This window comes from Mus musculus, chromosome 7 (assembly GCF_000001635.26).
Source record: "Mus musculus strain C57BL/6J chromosome 7, GRCm38.p6 C57BL/6J".
Lineage (NCBI taxonomy): Eukaryota > Metazoa > Chordata > Mammalia > Rodentia > Muridae > Mus > Mus musculus.
The window spans coordinates 64,370,089-64,392,301 of NC_000073.6; the positions used below are offsets into that span (position 1 = coordinate 64,370,089).

The following is a 22,213-nucleotide window of genomic DNA, read 5'->3' on the forward strand; positions in this document are numbered from 1 at the left end:
AGCGACACAAAAGTAAAAATAAAGCTTTTTCTTTCTTTCTTTCTCTTTTTTTTTTTTCTTTTTTAAAGGAAAACCAAAATTGTTCGAGGCCAACAAAGCCTGACAAGGAGGGTGGTTGCTTTACATACAACAGTCACGCAGATGTCTTCTAAGGATAGAATCAAATGTAATGTGGTTAAACAGTGGGCACTGTCCTATGCAGAAAAGAAATTAAGTCCAAGGTTCTGCACCAAGAACGCATCCACCATGGAGACCACTGAGGACTGAACTGTGGCTGCAAGAGGCAGAGGGACAGCCATGAAGGGTCCATAGTGAACCATCGGGGCTCTGGCTTTGTTCAGGCTTAGAGGTAAGTCCCCAGCAGCAGTCAAAGGGAGTGCCATCTGTCAACATGTTAATCTATATGCACTACATCTTCCAAGTCAGGAGAAAGCAAGATCAGCTTCCACCGGGGAATGAAAAGTACTGCGGGCCACTCAAGCTGAGCAGCTGCCACACCTCCCCATGCTTACCCAGCATGTTCCACCTGTATCCCATCCAACCCCACCCTGGCAATCACCCCAACGTCTTTACCTTCTGTTCCCACTATAAACTCTCCCCACTGAAGCCACCTGCTATGATTTGTTTATTTTGTCAAAAGTATCTACCACTTGACCTTGGGTGCCCACCCCTCCTTCTCCCTATGCCCATTTGCATCCCATACAGTACAGGATAACCCACGGTATCACAAGAGAAGGCGGATTCGCTAGGGTTCACACAGCTCTGACTAAACTCTAATGAAATGCTAAGGACAATCCGCATGCAGAGGTGGCATGTGTGCACAGGGTGGGGACAGATGTTTGCTAGAGGAACACTGGTTTCATCCCAGCTGGCTTTATTTTGTCAGAGATGAGGAGTTTGAGTAAGATTCAATCAAGCGCTCGCTGGAAGGTGGGGGCTCAAGAGGAATGGCCTCTTCTGAGGCCCATCCCATCTCCACGTGACTGAACTTACACCAGGAAAGCAATGGCAGTCCACCCTTCATGGCCCTTTCAGCTATCACCCAAGCACCCGAGAGCCTTAAATCACATGATAACCCACTGTCCTAAGTTAACAGCACTTAGATCTTTTTTTTTTAAAAAGTAGTTGCTATTTAGCAGATACTAATCAGGATACCACACCAACATTCCCATAAGTCCACTGAAAGTGAATCTTGGTGTTTTGGTTTGTTTGTTTTTTGTTTGTTTTTGTTTTTGTTTTTTTCAAGAGAGGGTTCCTCTGTGTAGCCCTGGCTGTCCTGAAACTTACTCTATAAACCAGGCTGGCCTTGAATTCAGAGATCCAGCAGCCTCTGCCTTTCAAGTGCTGGGATTAAAGGCGTGCACCATCATTCGGCATGAAAGCCATTCCTTAAATCCCATTTCCTTTTCAGGTCCTCCTTCTAACCGTACCTGTCTGTAGAAAGCCTGAGTCCTTCAATTCTTCAACCACAGGGGTTAAGTCGGAGGCAATCTCTTCATACTCCAGTTTACTCATTTTAATCCAGGTTAATTTACGTTGAAAGAGCCTCACATACAACTTTTGACCACTAGCTGCAACAAAGGCAAGAAAAAAAAAAAAACAGCAAAAAAATTTATTAACTTTCTTCTAAAAAAACATACAGATTCCATTTACTTCTAGATATGAGGCAAATATATATTATTAGAAATATACACATATACACACTAGCCAGCCGGTAGCCCATGTCTTTAAACCCAGCACTTGGGAGGCAGAGGGATCTCTGAGTTTGAGGTCAGGAGGCCAGCCTGGTCTACAGAGTGAGTTCTAGGACAGGCAGGGCTACACAGAGAAACCCTGTCAGAACAAAAGAACGAAAGAACAAAAGAAAAGAAAAGAAAAGAAAAGAAAAGAAAGGGAAAGAAAGGGAAAGAAAGAAAGAAAGAAAGAAAGAAAGAAAGAAAGAAAGAAAGGTAGGTCAAAGAAAGCTACTGCCATAGTAACTGAAGTACTGTTTGCACAGCAGATATCACCAGGCACAAGAACTGGTTTTAAATGGGCCTCTCCTTGACACAGAGAGCCAGCCCGCAGTACTCCCACAGTGACTCCTCGTGGTGGTCATCAGACTACTTACTGGCCCTCCCATGGCACACAAACCAGACGAGGAAGCTCTGAAAGCCAACAGGCCGAAGGTACCTGACAACTGGTAAAACCTGGTGATAATCGCCTTCTCCTGCTCATCGAAGAGCTTCATGTCCTCTTCGTTCCCAAGGAGGGCCTGCAGCACCACCAGGAAGCTCCGCAGGTAGTACGGGTGACTCAGTGCCAGTTGAGCTGTCTCACTGGGGCCACCGCAGCTGGACCCCTGCTCCAGAGGGCAGTGTAAGACACTGCCAGCTTCCCTGACAAGCTCTTGGTTGTTACTCCACGTAGTCATGTCAGACATGTCAACATCGGTAGGACCATTTGATTCTGCCTCCCCAGACACCAGCGTTTTGGCCGCAGCATCGAAAGTCATTTGTACTTCTTTGTGACTGCGCACCTCGAGCGGCTCAGCAAGCCCTACATCTGCCCTTCTGGCACTTTCTTGCTTTACAAGAGTGTCTCCCGGAGAGGATTTCGTGTTACTGACGAGAGTTGAATCTGAGGACAGTAATATGGAAGCATGCTCTGCAGATGCAGGGGTGAGGGCTGGCTCCCCGCAGGAAGCTTTCTGGCTTTCATCTCCCGTTATTTTATTGTTCTTTACCTTCTGTTCTGAAGCATTCTCTTCTTTTAGAGGTGCACATGAATAAATGTTTTCCTTTTGGGAACTGTTCAAAACCTCATCTTTGTCTTCCATCTCTGGACAGTTATCAGTCAGGCTGGTGCCAGGTGTGGACGGAGAAGTCTGTGGGCACTGACTGGCTAGTCCCTCATTCTTAGCGAGTGATTTTTTAGCGTTTAAGTATCGTCTGGACAATTTCGATGTCAGACTTCCCAAAGGCATAATTTCTACACTCTGATTTGGAAGCTCATTTTGATCTTTGGACACTAAGGCATCTTTAAAGTAGGGACTGGTCTGCTGTTGTATGCCCAGTTTTGAACCACATTGGACAGAAATTAAACTTCTCTTTGGTGGTGATAATTTCTGAGGTGTCACATTCTCTAAAGGACCACTGGGTAAATCTGATGTAGGCACAGTTGGACTCATTAATCCAGCCTGAGCAGGCTCTACTTGAACGTCATCACCAACACCGTTGTTAGCACAAGACTCATCAAGGTGCCGAATGAGGTCATACCTGGGCACCATTTTATGACAAGTTGAACATGCAAGTTTAGCAGGTGGTGCACTGTTAAAATACGAAGTAATCGAATGACACTGGCTTTTTGCAGTTTTGCTGGTAGATAAGCTTCTACGGGGTCTTTTTTGATCAGGTGATTTCCTTTGTGACGGCATGACTATTAGAGAAAGTGGGCGACCCAAGAAGAAAATCAGGTCATCTCAGGTAAGGACCGAAATGTTTTACTTTCATTCACTTGGCTTGAATTAGTAAAAACAACAACAAAAAAAAAGGGTCCCTGCTACCTCCTCATCAGTTAATACAGCGGCCACCCCAGGTGAAGGACCCTAAAGGGTTACTTTTACTCTCGCCGTGAACTAATACAAAGTGAAATAGCATTTGATGTCGTTATTCGTTCAACTTCTTCCTACAAAATAAAATACATGAGTTAAAAATATTTTTATACATTTACGGGGTCGGCCGACAACTGAAACGTAGAATGGCAACTTCTGGAACGAGAACCCTGAAGTGGATACAGATCGGAGCGGACCTGCAGCTCCGCGCATGCTCTGTGTCCCTCGCTTCGGAAGGACCAAGCTGCACTTACTTTCAGGGCCTTTCTAAGAACCGTTTGTCTTAAAAAGAGGACGCTGACTCGCTCAGACTCCCCTGAACTCACTGCAGCGGAACAGGCTGAGTCGCTCTCAAAGGGCCACAAGGCGGGCAGTCGCTCTGCGCAGCCCGGACCAGCCAGAGCAAGGCGCTACAGGCATCCCCAGCCGATCCCCGCGTCTTCGCTCCAAGGCTCAGCTAGTGGAGGACAGAGTGATCGAGCAGAAGGCGGACCAAAAGAGAAATGGAGTGTGTAGACTGAGGAAACTGTGACATGATTGTACTCTACTACCTCAAGAGCTTTACACTAAGGTAGCAGAACATTAACCGTTGTGGTGGTAATCCCTTTTTGTTTTGTTTTTTGAGTAAAGGTTTCTCTGTAGACCTACAGACTCACTCTGTAGACCAGGATCACCTCTAACTCAGAGATCATCCTGCCTGTGCCTCCAGAGTCCTGGGATTAAAGCCATGCCGTCATCTCACCCAGCATTCCTAACACAACTAAAAATTAATGAAACGCTATGATACGCTAATCATGATAAATATTTTATGATTAGTTTGACTTGACATGAAAGAAGGACCAGAGAAAGTTAGATGAACAGAGAGAAAATAAATAGAAAAACCAAATAAATCAGGTCAATAATGACAGGAAATGGTCATGATTAATATACTTTAAAGGTAAAACTAGTCCGATTAGACTTAAAATGTAGTTCCTAACTATGTGCACATACAAGAGCCTGGTATAGCAAATTGTTAAAATTTCCACAAAAATACAAACTATGTAATAGTTAAATCACTGCTAAAACTAACACCTTAAAGTGTGGGGAGATGAGATAATTACTCAAAAGTATTTATTCAGAGGAAAAAGATAAATCCTATTTTGAATAAAATTTAGGATGTTTTTGGGCGTGGTGATACACACCTTTAATGCCAGCACTTGGGAGGCAGGAGCAGGCGGATCTGAGATGGAGGGCAGCCTGGTCTACAAGGCTTCTTGTGGCTGCATAGTGTGACTCTGTCTCAGAAACAAACACCAACTTGGGGAGATTTTTAAATGTCCTATTAGTGGGGCCATAGTCAGAGAATGGCCCCCAAACTCATGTGTTAAAATATAATGGCTGGGACTGAAGAGATGGCTCAGCGGTTAAGAGCACTGACTGCTCTTCTGAAGGTCCTGAGTTCAAATCCCAGCAACCACATGGTGGCTCACAACCATCTGTTAGGAGATCTGACGCCCTCTTCTGGGGGTGTCTGCAGACAGCTACAGTGTACTTACATGTAACAGTAAATACATCTTTGGGCCGGAGCAAATGGGACTGAAGAAAGAAGAAAACGTAATGGACAAAGGGGAAAATGTTGGCGTATTTGTTGTATTACATCATTAGGTTCTCATATCTTTACCTCAGTTCCATCTCTTATTCCACCCTTCTCCCTTCCACCTCCCTAACGCTAGGTAGGAAAGAATATTAGAGGGGAAAGGAGGCATAGACTTCTATAGGCTACTTTCTGTTGCTGAGGGTCGTCCATCCTTCTTCATCAGAGTATCCAGCAGTCCAGCAAACCAGCAATTCAGCAATAGCAGATGCAACAGCAGCAGAGGCAGGAGCATGGGGAGCAGCAGCTACCACAGGCTCTCTCCGGGCTCTGGCATTTAGACCCTCTCCAGAGTCCCAGAAGTAAACTATCTGCAACTGGTAAAATCCCCCTAACCCCAACAGAAGACAGTAATATTTCACAGCTGTATATAATCTGAAGCAGCCCCGTATCCCACACCTGGGATTAAAACAAAAACATATTCATATAACCTAACTGGATTTTTAAAGAAACCAAAACTACAGGGGAAGGTGTAAGCCACACACATGAAGGTGCTGTTTTGTGAAAGAAGACACAGTAGTGGGAGAAGAAAATCAAGAAGTCAAAGCACTATGTACACAGACAGCTGGTTATGAGCAAAGCGGCAGGCTCTGGGTGCTTCTCATAGCAGGAAACACGGTGAGAAAGTGGAGAGCACCAGTGCAGGGAGAGGGTGTGGAAGCTCAGGCCTGTTTCACAACCACAAAAACCCACACGCTTTCTATTATTTGGTTTTTGTTCTTCTAGGGTCTAGTGTGATCCAAGCTGGTGTCTAACTCACTATGGAGCTAAGGAAAATCCTGAATTTCTTATCCTCCAGCCTCCATCTTCAGAGTGGCGACATTATGGGTATGCGCCACCTCTGGTCCCAGAAAGGCATTCCAATTAAGTTTGCCACAGCACCATGAAGTCTCAAACAGTTCCCATCAAGCAAATAAGGGTTATTTTTTGTCAACTTGAGGGGAAAAAAAGACCTCAGTTAAGAAAATGCCTCTAAAGACTCCTGTAGGGAAGTCTGTGAGACATTTCCTGGACCAATGACCGACAAAGGCAAAGCCTGGCCCACTATGGGCGGTACAACCCCTTAGGAAATAGTGCTGTGTTGTATGTGAAAGATGGGAAAGCCAGAGAGAACAAGCCCGTAAACTGTTTCTCCATGGTCTTTGATTCAGTTCCTGCCTCCGAGTCCCTCAGTGATGGACTGTAAACTGTAAGATGAAATAAGCCCGTTCCTGTACAAGAGACTTTGGTGATGGTCTTTATTAAAACAACAGGAAACAAACTAAGAGAGGGCTCAGGAATTTTATTATAAAACATAACGATGACAGAAACTTACAGATTTATACATTATATTTAAATATATTACAGCTTTAATTTATGAACAGAAATGTCCTGTTTTTTCTTCTTTATCTTCTCAGGCTGTTTTGCATCATTAATTTGCATTTTTACTTGATCTTGTAATTTAGAAAAGAATGCCTGAGATGACTTTAAGGGCTTATCTTTTCGTTCATCCTGCAGTTAAAACAAAACAGAGATGTTATAAAATGTGGTTATGTAAGAAAACCCAAAGTCTATAGCAGTACATTATGATTACAACAATGAATAAATGCATAAATATGAAAAGCCACTACAAGAATTCAACCAGCTCCCTTAACAAATATTTTCCAGTATTTCAACACCCTTGTATCTTAAGGGGGAAGAAGAGAGAAGAAAGCTTGCCGCCAGACCTGTTTTTGTAAAGATCTGAGAGGCTATAAGATGCTGAGACCACCCTTGAGTAGTATGTCTCTAGAGTGCAGAGGCAGCTCTGACATCCTAGTTGAGAAACAGCCCAATGCATACCCTGCATACTCCCTCGGGCTTCCCCTTATTTACCTTTAACAAGGACACCTTGCCCGTTTTGGTCAACTGTTTGAGCTTCTCTGAAGCTGCTGCTCTGCTGGACTTAGACTGATCTGGGTTGTTCTTTTCAAGCAATTTTTTCCGCTTCTCCTTCTCCTTTATTTTCAAACGCTTCTGATATTTCTTTTTCCTTCGTTCTCGTTTCTTGTCTGTAGCTGTTTTCTCAGCAGCTGTTTTTAGATCTCCAGCTTTATTTTTCTCCTATTAAATAAAACGAACAAACAAACCCTAAACCACCACCATACTAATTGCTATTCTTGATTGTCAACATGACTATACCTGGAATGAACTCTGTCTGCTAAGGGATGAGACGAGCACACAATGGCCAGTGACTGAGTGTCTATGGCAGTATGTGAGATTGCAGAGCGAGCCTTGTTTGGTTCCAACCTCTAGAAACTCTTAAAGCCTAAACTATGTTCTTTGCCAGAACTCCAAGTAAGAGTTCAGCCCCAAACTCACAAAGGAAACAGAGCTAAGGTCTCAAGACCCCAGATGCTCTCCAACATGGGTCACAGGATACATCTGTCTCAGCCTTCGCTCTAAGTTGTGACGACAGGTCCTGGGTTTGGACTAGTGTATCCCAGATATCAAGGAAGAGAGGAAGCAGGGAATCCTGTATCCAGTGAACACTGACTTCCTCATTTCTCCTGAGCTGTCAGCTCATCATACTGGCTTATCATTGGCATAAGATGGCAGAGGTTCTGACACAGGTAGTAGCTATATATTAACAACGCAGGCGAGACAGAAAGAGACCCCGATGCTATTCCACCAGAGCAGATATGGGCCTGCCAGAAGCCACTGTCTCTGTAAGGTAAGAATTTTGATGTTCTGGAGTCAGAAGATGTCAGCACCTGATTATCCAATGTGTTCCAGTGTCCAAATGGTCTACTGGATTCTAGATTATAACACTGCACTACACTAATATTGCACTAGCCTTACATTGCAGTTTATTATTATTACGGGCCAGGCGTGGTGGCACACGCCTTTAATCCCAGCACTCAGAAGGCAGAGGCAGGCGGATTTCTGAGTTTGAGGACAGCCTGGTCTACAGAGTGAGTTCCAGGACAGCCAGGGTTACACAGAGAAACCCTGTCTCGAAAAAAACAAAGCAAAAACAAATTTATATATATGCATGCAACTTTGATTGAGACTTGAATATACAGATTGATTTTTGGTATTGTATACTCATTTGGCTCACTATGTAGGTACCCATAGTCACAGAGGATCAATCCCAGGCCCCTGTAGACAGTCCAAGTTACTACATGCTCAAGCCTTATATATAAAATCAATCATTTATATCACCTACATTCAAGCTTCCATACACTCCAAATTGTGTATGGATTTGATCAATTCAGCTTCAGCTTTGCTGAATATTTTCAAAGTGCAATTAGCCGAATGCATCAATGTACAACTCAGGAGTATGGGGGGGTGAGGGGGATATACCTAGAAATTACTGAGATCTAAACCTCAAGGGAAGTCGCATTAAATCAATGCAGATCTTACTTGCAGGGAGTCACTAAACATCCCCTTACTGGCTTCTTACCTTGATTTCCTCTGGAGCCAGGAGGGCTGCATCACTGACACTCACTGGGGCCACTTCCTCCATGGTTATGGCTGGCAGATTCGATACAACTTTAATTTCAGGTACAGGCTAGAAAAGAGATAAGGACATTTAGTGGGGAGAAGGAAATGGAGCAAGCAAACATCCACACTCTTATTTTTATAGAGTCGACTTCCTCTGCATAGATGTTAGGGTTGTTGGCTTGGTGTCTGGGGAGTGGGGACTCCTGACAGTGTGAGGGGGAGTCTCTGACTCTTTCACTTGCTCTTACGACACTTTCCTCCTAATGGGTTGCCTCACCCAGCCTTCATGTGAGGATTTTGCATCTTGTGCCCTGTTGGGTTAAGATCCCTGGGAGGGAGATGGAAGAGGGGGCGGGCCTGGGGGAGAGGGGTGGGTGGTGAACTGAGAGAAGTAGAGGGAGGAGAATTAAAAAAAAAAAAATCACACACTGAAAACAAAACACCGTCCCACATCCCCCCAAAAACCCAGAAAACAAACAAAACATTACCATGCTGACTGGAATGACTATGACAATGGGCGACATTCCAGTAGCATTTACACCTACATATCCACATATCTCTGCCTCAGCCAAATACCACTCCACGTTTACCTATGTGGACATTTTCAAGCAATCCCATCCACTTAATAAAACTTGGTGATATGTTATGATGTTGCTTTTTGTTGTAAAAAATATCTAATCTTTCTGACGAAATATATGAAAAAAAATGCTTATGAGAAAAATACAAACTATTCAAGCTACTAGAAACCTATCTTTATATATCATCATGTAGTGGTACAAAACTATTTATAAAACCTAAAATAAGGTATATGAGAGAATGTTAGTATGCTCAACCTTATGAGAGGTACTGTATAGCTACTATCATTTCAAGATACCAGTGTCCAAGTCAGGTACAGGGGACAATGTTCTGGGAAAACGTCAGAATAGCAAAAACACATGAGAAACAGAACAGGAGTCCAGACTCTAAACAAGAAGGAAATGTGGAATGTGAAAAACAATCCCTTCCAAAGAGGCCACTGTCCAAACATGAGAAATACTGTGCTCCCCCACAGTCAAAAACAGAGAAGAAATCTCAAAATACAATACAACATGGCAGCTGGTGAACAGCTCATACCTGCACAGAGGGTGTGTAAAATACGGACACACATATGCAGGGGAAATAGTAAAAGACCTGTAACAGCCACATGCACTCCTAACGAGTTGAGGGGGAGACAACAGAAAATCCTTAGACCAAGGCAAAGCAGCGGCTGTGGAAATGGTCAGGGGGCTAGGTGCTTGCTATAAAAGCGAGATCACCAGTCTCCATGTAAAAGATGGGCATGCATATGTGCACAAGCCCCTTAAGTCCAGCTGGCGAAGAGGAGACAAGCAGAACCTGGGAGCTCACTGACAAGTTAGTCTATCTGAAATGGTGACCTTCAAATTCAATGGAGAGATCTTGTCTCAAGAAATAGGGAGGAGAGCAATAGAGGAAGACACCTGATGTTACCCTCTGGCCTCTGCATGCCTGCATCTAGCCTGGTCTTTAGTTCATCACAGTCAAAAGGACGGCAAAGGGCAACATGTGAGCAAGCACCAACAGGATGGTTCAAGCCCGTTTCAGGGAACTACAGACGGCTCTTAGTAGATGGCCTTTCAAGGAGTCAGTAGATTCTCAGCCAGCCCAGGAAAGATTCAGGACTGGAAAGGAGACTGAGAGGTCTGGGACTGGCTGGAGCACATTAAGCAGTGCAGAGCACAAGAGCCCAGTATTAGTTCTGCCCCTCCCACACCAGCTTCAGAGTGCATCTGCAAAATGGAAACACTTTCGAGCAGCCAAAGTGATGTAAGCAAAAGACTTAATATGACTTGCAGCGGGCACCAATCAATGTGAGGGACAGACACCATCACACAATTAAGCACTACTGAGCACCAGGAGGGGAGGAATCACTGAGGCTCAAGGCTGAAGGTGACCAGGGGCCTGCTGGAGACCAGGTTGCAGCAGGATGGAAGGCGGAATTAACCCAGGAACAAAGGGACGCTCCCTTACAGAAGCCCTGTTGTAACCTGCAGGTGTGTGTCCTGACACCAACTGAAATTCGAAGCTCTCCAGAGCTCAGAGCTGTTCAGTTCACATATGCTGTTTTTTCTACCGCACTGTAAACTCACATACCGGTTTGGGGATGAAGTGGAAGTTTGACAGGGCATCCAATTTTAGGAAGAGAGAATCCATCATCTTCTGAATTTCTACATGCTCTGGATTGTCTTCTTCTTCAGTTTTTTGCTAAATGAGCAAGGTCAACATTAGATGAAGTAGCTTAACAACGTAGCACAGGAAAAACACTACAGGCAATGAAGTTTCTCAGACCCACAGCTTTAACTACCCAGCAACATTCCAGCCCATCCTGGCAGCATGCCTTTAATCTCAGCTCTCCAGAGGCAGAGGCAGGCCGATCTCAGTGAGTTTGGGGTCACACAGGGCTACACAGTGAGATCTTGTCTCAAACAAAAATAAAAAACAGAAACCAATCCCAGTCAGGGATAATGGTGCTACCAGTAATCCCCCCACTCAGGAGACGGAGGCAGGGGTAGGAGAGAAGAATGTCCCCAAAGTAAAATTACAGGTATCAACACCATGATGGTGCCAGTGCCTGCCAAGGTTGCACATTTTAGCACCCATTGCCTCTGACATGTAGAACAAACAGTAAATCCTTTGGCATTTTCCAACAAGAGTAAGGCTAATCAGAGCAGGATCACTAAATTTAAGGGATGTTAACAAATGTTGCTGAGGATGAAGAAATTAGATCCCTGGGAATTATATGAACCCAAGGAAATGAAAGCAGAAAAACACACATACACACACACACACACACACACACACATACACACACACACACACGTAGGATTTGCTATATCCAGAAGTAGTGCAACAGTCCACACGTTCAATTAAAAAAAAATGAATCAAGAAATTGTGGCACATATATAAATGGAATATTATCCAATAATAAAATAGAAATGAAGTGCTGCTGGGCGTGGTGGCGCACGCCTTTAATCCCAGCACTCGGGAGGCAGAGGCAGGCGGATTTCTGAGTTCGAGGGCAGCCTGGTCTACATGAAAGTCACAAATTACATGACTTCATTTATACAAAAAGCCCCGAAACAGGCAAATTCGCAGAACTGTAGCAGAGAGGGTAGGACTAGGAAGCCGTACATCAGTGAGCTAGGATTTGGGGAACTACAAACAGGCAGCACTCGCTTAAGACCTGCGGTAGCTGCTTCTGAATTATCCATTTACTTAGTCCTGCCTTTTCCAGACAGTCTCACTATGTAGCACAGAACCATTGCAAAATATGACCATGTATCAGTCTTTGAGTCCTAGCATTTCAGGAATGTGCCATCACGCCTGACAGACTGTCTATGGAAAGCAAATGTTTAATTTTATGTTATGTGAATGTAACTTGTTAAAGATTTACTCAGACTTTTCCCATTGATATGGAAATGCCAGCCATTTAATTTTACAGAGTCAGGTTGTTTTATTTATATTTGTTCTTCCTCTAGCACTAAATGTGCACTGTGAAAGGTAAAATGGTCTTTGCTTGTTTTTCTTTGTCATAATTACAACATAGTAGAGGTGCCGGGGGGGGGGGGGGGGGGGGGCGCGGGGCGCACAGGAATAGGAAGTGAGCGGCTCTGCCTGTGGCCCAGGTCAGATAACATATGTCATTCATCCCAATAAACCCAGGTGAAGAAATAAGTCTTCCCCAGGATATGGCCTTGTTCTGCTATTTAACTAGAAACTAATTTTAGAATTTAAAAAACAAAAACAAAACAAACAAGAAGAGCCTAAAGGTCCAGATCATCTCATAAAGAAATAAAATACATCAATTATTTCAAGTATCAAGAAAATATGACTTCAGAATTACAACATCCTTTAATTGCCAGGAAGTCAATAGCTGATTATATAAATCAATGCTTTTGTAGAGCAAGCCCCAACTTGCTCACACTCAGTGGGAACACTGGAAGTCCTCTATTCCTACCATGTGCTGTGAAACAGGTATCTGAGAGCTAGGTTAGATCAGGACTGGCTGACGATCTGGTTCTTCAGTCACAACCGTGCCTTGGAGGTCACCTTACCTGGTTGAGTTTGAGATATTCCTGCTCATAAATCTCAGCAAGGCTTAGCTTACTCTTCTCATGGTCTAAGGTCAAACGCTTTTTATATTCATACGCATCCTCCTTAGGTTTTTCTTTTCGTTCTACGTCATCCCAAGCCTGAAATGCAAATAAGTCAATAGAATAACACATCTACTTCTATGCTTAGTAAGAAGTATAGCAAAGAAATTAATTTTTAACCTCAAAAGTGATTATCTGGGGCTACAGCTCAGGTGGTAGAATGTTTGTCTTGCCTACATAAAGCCTTGGGTTCAGTCCCTAGCCCCACAAAAACAGAGCATGGTAGTCCATGCCGGCTATACCAGCACCTGAAAGGTTGAGGCAGGAGGATCAGAAGTTAAAGATCACCCTCAGGCTATTTAGTGAGTTCCAGGTCTTTCAGGAGTACATGAAACCCTATCTCAATAATAACAACAACAATAATAATGATAATAATAATGACTGCTCAATGTAATGGCCCATGCCTTTAATCGCAGTGCTTGAGAGGCAGAAGTAAGTAGATCTTTGACTTTTAAACAAGCCCAATCTACACAGTACTCCAGGCCAGCCAGGGCTACATAGTGAGACCCTGTCTCAAAATAAGTGGTCCTTTTTTCATATCACAAAAAAGCACGATGAAAAGTAAAGAGAACATTAGCTTAAGTATTCCTTCTGCTTTTGTTTTAAATCAGTTTTTCTCTTGATACCAACTTTAATTTCCTTGTCACCATTTGCTAGGAATTTAGCCAGAGCTTCATACGGTTCTACCAGAGCCATACCACCAGTCCTTAGATTTCTTTTAGAGCCATTTCTCCAGCCCATCTTACTACATGGTTAAATAAACCTCACGTTTGTACTTCACTCTCACATGGTACTGTCTTGCTCTTGCTCCTCCATTTTAGACACACTAAGGAAGCATCTCTTACTATGCTTGTCATAGAATGCCTTTTCTGGGCATTAGATTTTCTGGGGCTGGGGCTCAAGTGGCAGAACACTTATGGCATTTAGAAATTTTATTCTAGGCTTACAAAAACAGATCAAGTCCCAAAAATTCTTTGGTAGGTCATTAACATCTGAAAAGATGGACCCTTAATTGACTACAGCATATCCTGTGTCTAGACTGAAGAAGGGTCTTGGATATGACCACAGCAGGCCAGATGCCCTAGAGTCCGCCCACTCAACAAGATTCAGAACAGCTGGTACTGGCCACCCTTCCTATCAGGCTCATTACTTTCTTGGGTATGAGCAAAGAGAGTGCCCTACATACAGTGAATGCAAAAATATCCATGTCCAGTGTCAAGGCTTTAAGGTCAAGAGGATCAACTAAAAATTTAAAAAAGCATCGTTTCTAAAAATTGCAGTGAAAACTAAAATTCACTCTGTTCTTACTGACCTGATCTCGTATCCTCTGTTTAATGATATCTTCTAGATGGAGGGTGGTCTCCTCTGTGATTACAGGGGCTAAAAGAAGCATATCATGTTTGTTAGAAAAACTACATATCAGACCAGGAATTCTCAAATCCTTATTGGACCCACAACATAAGCAGTACCTGTGAACTTACTAAAGAAACAAAATCTCAGGCCAACCTTACACCTTCTAAATCAGACAGTGGAGAACTACTCAGTGTTTTGTTTGTAAGCCTACACCCTGCACAGTTCACTGAATTGTTCACAGTTGAAGTAAAAACCCTGGCTATGTCATCAAGTTCTTGTAGCATTAAGTTCAAAGCTGGGAGTGGGGGCGCACGCCTTTCATGCCAGCACTGGAGAGGCAGAGGCAGGCAGATCTCTGAGCTCAAGGCCAGCCTGGTTCACAGAAACCCTGTTTTGAAGAAAAAGAAAAAAGAAAAAATAGAAAAGAAAAATTCTGTGTGTGTATGTGTGTCTAGGCTGGCCTCAAACTAGCCAAGTAACCTGAGGATGACTTTGCAGATCTGTGGAACTCTGAAACTTTTGCCTCAATCTCTCAAGTACTACGCTAGGCCACCATGCATTGTTTCTGTGGTACATGGATTCATATCCAGGAATTCAAACATTCTAGGCAAGCATTCCACCAACTGAACTGTATCTGTAGGCTCATCTGGGATTTAACAAGCCTTCTGATGTTCCTCCAAGTTTAAGAACCATAAAACGTAAATGGATCTGGTAAATGATAGCACTTCTATCCCAATGCCCTAGGACACCCTCCTTAGCAGTTAAGTGCCAAGATATTGGCAGCTTTCCTTCTGTGTGAGTGAGCACATGAGCACACATGTGTATGTTTTACGGAGGCCAGAGGTCAACACTGGGTACCTTGCTGGAATGCCTTCCACCTTATCTTTTAGACAGGGTCTCTAACTGAACCTATGACATGAATTCTACCAAACAGCTGGTCTCCAGCCGTCCCCCCATCACTGCCTTCTCAGCACTAGAATCACGGGAGCTTTTTGGTGGGGAATGGGGATCCCAATTTAGGTCCACATGTTTGCAGAGCAAGTAATTTACCAACTGGAACACCTCCCCAACTCTAACAATTACTTTTTAATGATGAAGAGCACATACAATCACAAAGATGCACAGGAGACCAAAGGCCAAGATTTCAACCTGTTACCAACTGCTGAATTCAGTTAAATGGCACAGGTATTCACCGCACTATTTTTTCAACTCGTATGTTAGCAAGTTTTTAAAACAAGCAGAGGAAAAAAAACGATCAGCACTCAAAATCTTTCTGAAAGGAACTACAGAAAAGCACAAAAGTAGACATGCTGTAGAAGCTCAGCAGACACCATACCCATCCTGACTGCATGGTCAAAGTGGAGGGTCTCTTCCAGCAGGCTGTTCTCTGGCCGCTTCTGCGCTGTCACTTCCCCTTGAAGCTGCCAAGGCTTTTTATCCAATAACTCTTTTTCCAAAGATGCGATTTTCTCATTCATCTAGGACACGAGCCAGGAGTTAGTTGCGATGCTGTGCTTACTGAGGTGCTAAGCTCCCTAGGAGCACCGTGGTTTACTTGGGGACTCTGTTCTGCTCAAATGACCTACATCTTCACAAGCCACTGGTATGCTGCATTATCACAACTTCCTAAAGTAATTTTTTTTGCCTGGAATATTAGTTTTGATGGAGACTGGCTCTTGACTCCACAGCCAATTTTCTCATTTCTACTCCACAACAGACATTTTCAAAGACATCAACAGACACAGTGCAACTTGATCTTACAGAATCTTCCTGTTTGTCTACTCGTCCTTCTGCTCACCTGTTAGGTCTGAAGTGGTTCTTATTCTGCAAATAACAAGTGTTTACTTTCACCTTATCCTTTGTTTCTTTACTGACAAGTCCAAAATAGAAGTTAGGTGACAGTGGGGACTGTAACGTGGACACTTTGTCCTATTCTTATTAAAGCAATGTTTCTAGAATCTAGCCAATAACCATGATGGCAGCTTGTGACCTGATGAATTTGTAGTTCACTGAATACAAAAAGGAATAAAATTTGGTCAGATCTCCCTGACTTATCTGCAGCTGATCATGTTTTACTCAAATGATCTAAATCTCTACAACAAGAATTATGCTTGATTCCCTAAAACTGAATTAAAAGAATGAGGTCCATCTGACTTTGTGGCAATGCTCTCACCAAATTCTTTTAGATTCTTGCTTTAGTACTCAACAATGACACTCAAGACAATGTGGATACTTACATGCTGAGCCAGACTTAGTCCCATTTATAAACACTGCTTTACTCTTTACATGTGGTTATCAACTAAACATTAATTACTTATTCCTCAAAGGTCTGTATAATTCCTCTGTGAAACCAAGTATTTTTTGGGATGTGGGGAGAAGTGATGTGGGAAGACATTAAGGTAGCAACACATTATAAAGCTATTTCCTTTAGACCGTCTACATCTTCTAGGGACAAGGTGACAATCGTGGACTTCAAATTGCCTTTGAAAAATAATTCTTTAGGTAATTGTAGTATTTCAGTTTCTACTTGCTCTCACTTCTGTGTGATGTAACTTTAAGATGAATTAATGACAGAACCAAAGGACAAGGGCTAAACTAAAGTTATTACAACCAGTTACATATTATCTGCCTGGTACTCAATAGAGAGACACCTCCTAGAGCAGCTCACATAGTTAAAAGAAGGTCACGGGATGGCTAAGCAGAAGCTCACACAAACAGGAAAACAAGAACAGAGAAACAGAGAATTTACAAAGCAGGCTCCAAATGAAGGCTACTGGCTAGAACATGGAGGTACTAACTTATGCAGATTACAGGGTGTTCTTCATGAGGTATCTATGTACAGCATATAGAGCACTGTTACTATTATTATTTCTACTTTATGAGAGAAAGTCAGCTACAGTTCGCTACTCACTATGTAGCCCAAATTCGCCCTGAACTTGACATAATCTTCCTGTCTCAGATTTCCAAATGTTGGATTTAAAGGAATACTCCATAATACCTAGCTCGGTATGCAGAACCTTTAGAAAGCAAGGTCTTTGCTTTTAAAAGGATAGGTTAGTTGTTTGAGCTCCTACCATGTTAAACATACAATATTCCTAATAATTACCTTCTCCTGTCTTTTTTCAAAAGAGGATTTAACTTCGTCAGATTCTTGCTTTACAGCTAAGGGACTTGTATCTTCAGCCTCATCATCTGGCAAAGCAAATGTCACTCTTTTCAAGCTGCCTTTATGTTGATCACTATTCTCATCTTCTTCCAAGTCATTATCTTCATCCCTATAATACCAAGATGGATCAAAGAAAAAATAGAAGCTACTAGAAACTCAAAGATAAATATCCCAATTATAAAGTACTTCTTAATACCCAATGACAGTCAACAGCAAACTCTCAGGGTCACTAAGTCTCTATGGAGCAAAAGACACTCTTTGTTTTTTTTAATTTTTATTATTATTCTGCATACATGACATGTATGGGTATATGCGTAGCCCACAATGTAGAGGTCAGAGAACAATTTCAGTGAGCATAGAGGATCAACTTTTCTGATCACTCAGGTTCCAAGGCTCACACAGCAAGTCCTTTTATCTGATGAGCCATCTCACTGGCCCAAAAGGAAGATTTTTTTCTTTCTTTCTTTCTTTCTTTTTTGGTTTTAGTTTTTTGTTTTTGTTTTTAAACAGGGTCTCTATGTAGCTCTGGCTGTCTTCAAACTCTCCAGGTCAACTAAGCTGGACTAAAACTCATAGAGATCCACCTCTACCTTCCAAATGCTATGACTAAAGCTGTCCATTATGATTAAAGGTGTACAAAATTATACCTGGCTAAGAAAGATATGCTTTAGGTGAAATGCTTGCTATGTGAAAACAGGAAAAAAAGCACTAATACACCAAATCCACACCATACTCCCTTAGAAAAATAACCCTGGGAGCTGGAGAGATGGCTAAGAACATGAGGATCAGGTTCCAGAAGACACATGGTGGCTCACAACTGTCTGGTGGCTCTGTATCTCCAGCTCCAGGGGATCTGACACCCTATTCTGGCCTTTGCAGTCACCACACATACATGTGGTGTATAGACATACATGTAAAAAAACCACTCATACACATACATTTTAAATACTTTAAAAAAATGTTTTATTGGCACAAAACCCAATGCAAGCTCCTTCTTTATAATATAAAGGACAAGCTGGGTAGTGGCTACACACATCTTTAATCCCAGCACTCAGGAGGCAGAGGCTCTGTGAATTTGGGGCTATCCTGCTCTATAGAACGAGTTACAGGACTTCTAGGGCTAAACAAGAAACAAACAAACAAACAAATAGCTGCTACTGGTGGTGCAAATTTTATTCTTTAAATGATCTTCAATGTTCTTTGAAATTCAGAGACATTTTCTAACTGTCTGATAGCAGAGAACCCTTTACTAGATTTGGAAGTTAACTTGTTATGTATCTGACAACCTGAGAAATACCTTACAGCTCTGACTGGATCACTCCTGCTTAGAAACTCAAGAAGAATTTGAAATGCTCACGTGTCAGAGATGCTTTCGTCTGCTTCCTCAGCGAACCCTTCCTCTTCCTCTTTCTCTTCGTCTGGGCCCAGCTCTTCATCAACCCCAGTTATGTCCTCGTCACTTTCAACTGGATCAAAGAAGTCTTTGTATTTCAGATTTCTGCTACTTTTATTTGACTAAAATAAAAAACATTTTTGAAAAGTTTAAAGATAAAAAAATATATAAACATACTCATGTGCCTATGTATATTACACACACAAACTGGTTCCTAACATCACCACTACCCCACCAGAAATAGTTATTAGGGAAACTGGCAACTAGTTGACCACCATAAAACCATAAGGACAACTGAAGCACAACTTAGCAAAGGCTGGCTTTGAGAAGCCACAATCTTCCTGCCTCAGCCTCCCACTTCTGAGGATTACTACACTCCTGCACCACTGGCTCAGCTCTTAATTTTAATTTATTTCTTTATGTTTGTTTGTTTTTTCCTTACTTCATTTGGGCTCAAATGAGGTCTGAGGCACATTACATTTCTCTGTAGGAAAACATGACTTGTACTTTAAAGAAACAGTTTTTGTTTTTTTCCAAAACATTACCTTAATCTTCTGCCGCCCAAACAGCCCTCCCTCGCTTTCATCTGAATCAATGTCTTCAAAAAGGTCAATGTCTTCCTCGTCCTCCTCTTCACCATCTGGTCTTTTTTCCTCTTCTTTTTCTACTTTTTCTAAGAAGCTCTCCATTTCAGACAGTTTGAAGAACTTATCATCTACGACAGACTTTTCTCTTGGTTTTCCAGGTGGCTTGATTTGCATCTTGGTCTGCTGCTCCAATTTGCCAATATCAAAGTCAAGGTCAGAATCTTCATCACTGAAAACTGGACTTTTCCTTGGGTCAGATTTCCTGGAGCTTTTGGCTCTGTCCCTCCCTTTAGGAACATCACCACCCTCGTCTGACAGTTGTTCTTCATCCAAGTCTGTCTCTAGGTTCTCCTGGTTGTCAGCCTCCACCTCTGAGGCATCCTCTTCGCACTCCTCATCTTCACATTCTGGGAGAAGGCTGATATCTTCATCCTCAACTGTCTCACTAACTGCATTCTGGAAGTATTGTAAGACAGGTTCATTTTGCAATTCGAGTTGTTGCCAAATCTGCTCATCATCAAAACTGTTTATCTCAAGTTTCTGTAAAGGACTTCCAGAGATTCGGCCATTCTCTAATACTTTATTAAAATCATATAGAACTTTTGTTAAAGATGTGAAGTTTGATGCTAGTCCATTCTGAATTCTATTGGAAAGAAAATTAAGTGAGAATGAATTATACACAATAGCATCAAGCATTTTTAAATAAAAGAAAAAGACATATCGTATTTGCAAATTAAAATGTAAATGAAGCATCAATTTTAAGTACAGACTCTAGTTCCCAACAGTACCCTGCTGATGAGCCAGACCGTAAAAACTAAAAACCTGACTTTGCTGTATATACTGAAGCTTACGCATCTACTTGCCTGGAGATACCCAGGAAGTCAGCCTTAAATCCTCAAATCTGCATCATACATACTCCTCACCTATTAGTCGTTTGGCAAGTGATTCCCACCTGGCTTTAAGCTTGAGAAAAATTATCTAAGGATATGATATCTGAAATGGGATTGAGACCTACAGGTAAAATAGAGTATCCTGTACAGATGTGGAAACACATAACTCTGGTTTTCAGACAATGTGAAGAACAGAAAGACCAAGACAGCTGTAGTGTGACTGAGGAGGCAGAGTGTACGGCTGAGGTTATAGAAGCTGGGGGGGGGGGGGTGGCAAGACAGAAACCACGCAGAGTTCTAAGACAGGAACACTTTAAGCGTAATGAGAACAGAGTTGCAGGCTGAAGTTTGAAATGATAATTTACAATGTGGAAACAAAAAGCACGATAGAGTTGAGTTGTTAGAAAGCTGATGAAGCATCGCAAAGGATTTTTATGTTGGAGACGCAGTCAGTATGACAACTAGGAATCAGTGTCTAAATATAGCGTAGGCAGGATGCTAAAGGGGATAGAGAAAATAGGACAGAGAAAAATGAAAGCATCAAGGAAGCAGACTAGCTGAATCTAAATAAATGAAATGATAGAACTGCCTTTTCGTGGGGCCGTAAACGTAATGGAAACAGGGAAATGACTTCAGGGGAGAGAAGAGTACAGGAGGGGGTAAGGAGCTCTATTTTGGACACAATGAGTCTGTGATACTGTTGCTAAGATTTTCATTATAAGTCAGAGTCATACGCAAACTTTATATGCCCCAGTACAGGGGAATGCCAGGGCCAAAAAATGGGGAATGGGTGGGTAGGGAAGTAGTGGGGAGGGTATGGGGGACTTTTGGGATAGCATTCTAAATGTAACTGAGGAAAATACGTAATAATAAAAAATATTTAAAAAATAATAAGTCAGAGTCATAATTTTACAGAACTTAATCAAAGTGCTGGGAAGAAAGAAGTCTCTCCTATTTTTTTTAAATTTATTTTTCTTTCCTACAAAGCATCCCAATTGCAGCCTCTTCTCCCTCCTCACCTCCTCCAGATCCACAGTACTCCTCCGTTTCTCTTCAGAAAAAGTAGGCTTCCAGAGATATCAACCAAACACAACCCCTCATTTCAAGGCAATCCGGCAGGGGTACAAGAGCTCCAAGAGCCTACTGCCACTGCTACAAGTTCCACAAAAATCCCAAGCTTAACAATCACAATATATATGCAGAGGACCCAGCGCTAACCAGCGCAGGCTCCTTGATAGCCAGTAAAGTCTCTGTGGGCCCCTCCCTGAGCCCTGGTTAGTGGATTCTGTGGGCCATGTTCTTGTGGTGTCCTGGGACCCCTATGGCTCCTACAGTCACCCCTCCTCCCTCTTCTGCGGGCTTCTCCGAGCTTCGTCTACTGTCTGGCTGTGGGTCTCCACCACAAGTCATGAAAATGCATTGACAAGCAACAAGTACGTACTTTCAGTGTGTATTTTGGGGACAAATTCAGAAAGCATATTCCGCCCTCAATGAGCCTCTCTGGACGCGAATAACTGGGCTTAGTGCAATAGCCCACAACTAGGAAATCTGCACCGAGCCGCTTTTACTTTTAGCATTTTGACAGGCCAACGGAGCAAAAACTGTCTGAAGTTGGGGCTAAGCGACCTGTACTTTCCCTTCCTGGCTTTCAGAAGTTGCCATATGCTGGCCCGCCCAGCACCGGTGAGATGCGCGCTGCTCTCTCCCAGACCTGGATCTGTACTTACGTGAGGAAACACTCCGGTCGGTTGGTGGCTTTCCTGATTTCCCTCAGACACCGTTCCAGAGTCTGTCGACGAAACACGCGAGGCGCCATAGCTACACACTACGGCACCACGCGAGTGCTGCGAGCCGGCCGGCCGGCCGGAAGCAGTACGCCAAACACACGCCTTATGCAACCTGAAGCTCAGAGCCTAAAGTTCC

General features: G+C 42.8%; 2 protein-coding genes across 4 annotated transcripts in view; both read right to left on the reverse strand.

The window, feature by feature from the left end:
* Positions 1-4,040, reverse strand: part of Fan1 (FANCD2/FANCI-associated nuclease 1) — a 28,744-nt gene extending 24,704 nt beyond the window's left edge. The window contains exons 1-3 of one of the 3 annotated variants that reach the window (NM_177893.4): positions 3,847-3,968; positions 2,173-3,666; positions 1,431-1,571 (exon numbers count right to left, since the gene is read on the reverse strand). In NM_177893.4, the coding sequence (NP_808561.2) occupies positions 1,431-1,571; positions 2,173-3,415 (1,384 nt within the window). In that variant the 5' untranslated portion in view covers positions 3,416-3,666; positions 3,847-3,968. Of the gene's footprint in view, positions 1-1,430; positions 1,572-2,172 lie in introns of all 3 variants that reach the window. The other 2 variants (XM_006540958.4, XM_006540959.4) reach the window with 2 other exon arrangements.
* Positions 4,041-6,452: 2,412 nt separating this feature from the next.
* On the reverse strand, positions 6,453-22,148 carry Mphosph10 (M-phase phosphoprotein 10 (U3 small nucleolar ribonucleoprotein)). Its single transcript, NM_026483.2, has 11 exons — positions 22,018-22,148; positions 19,359-20,043; positions 18,778-18,935; positions 17,361-17,529; positions 15,591-15,732; positions 14,214-14,281; positions 12,803-12,940; positions 10,842-10,952; positions 8,650-8,757; positions 7,080-7,307; positions 6,453-6,716 (listed from the first exon to the last, which is right to left on the reverse strand). Exons 1-11 carry the CDS (start codon positions 22,104-22,106, stop codon positions 6,567-6,569), a joined length of 2,046 nt encoding a protein of 681 aa, NP_080759.2. The 5' UTR covers positions 22,107-22,148; the 3' UTR covers positions 6,453-6,566.
* Between the last annotated feature and the right edge of the window lie 65 nt (positions 22,149-22,213).

Excerpts from the sequence above, each read along its gene's own strand:
- Mphosph10 (NM_026483.2), bottom strand. The coding sequence starts at position 22,106 with ATGGCGCCTCGCGTGTTTCGTCGACAGACTCTGGAACGGTGTCTGAGG. Across the intron at positions 18,936-19,358 it reads TTGGGCGGCAGAAGATTAAG|TCAAATAAAAGTAGCAGAAA; the intron begins GTAATGTTTTGG and ends TTTTTATTTTAG. Across the intron at positions 15,733-17,360 it reads TTGAAAAAAGACAGGAGAAG|ATGAATGAGAAAATCGCATC; the intron begins GTAATTATTAGG and ends CTCGTGTCCTAG.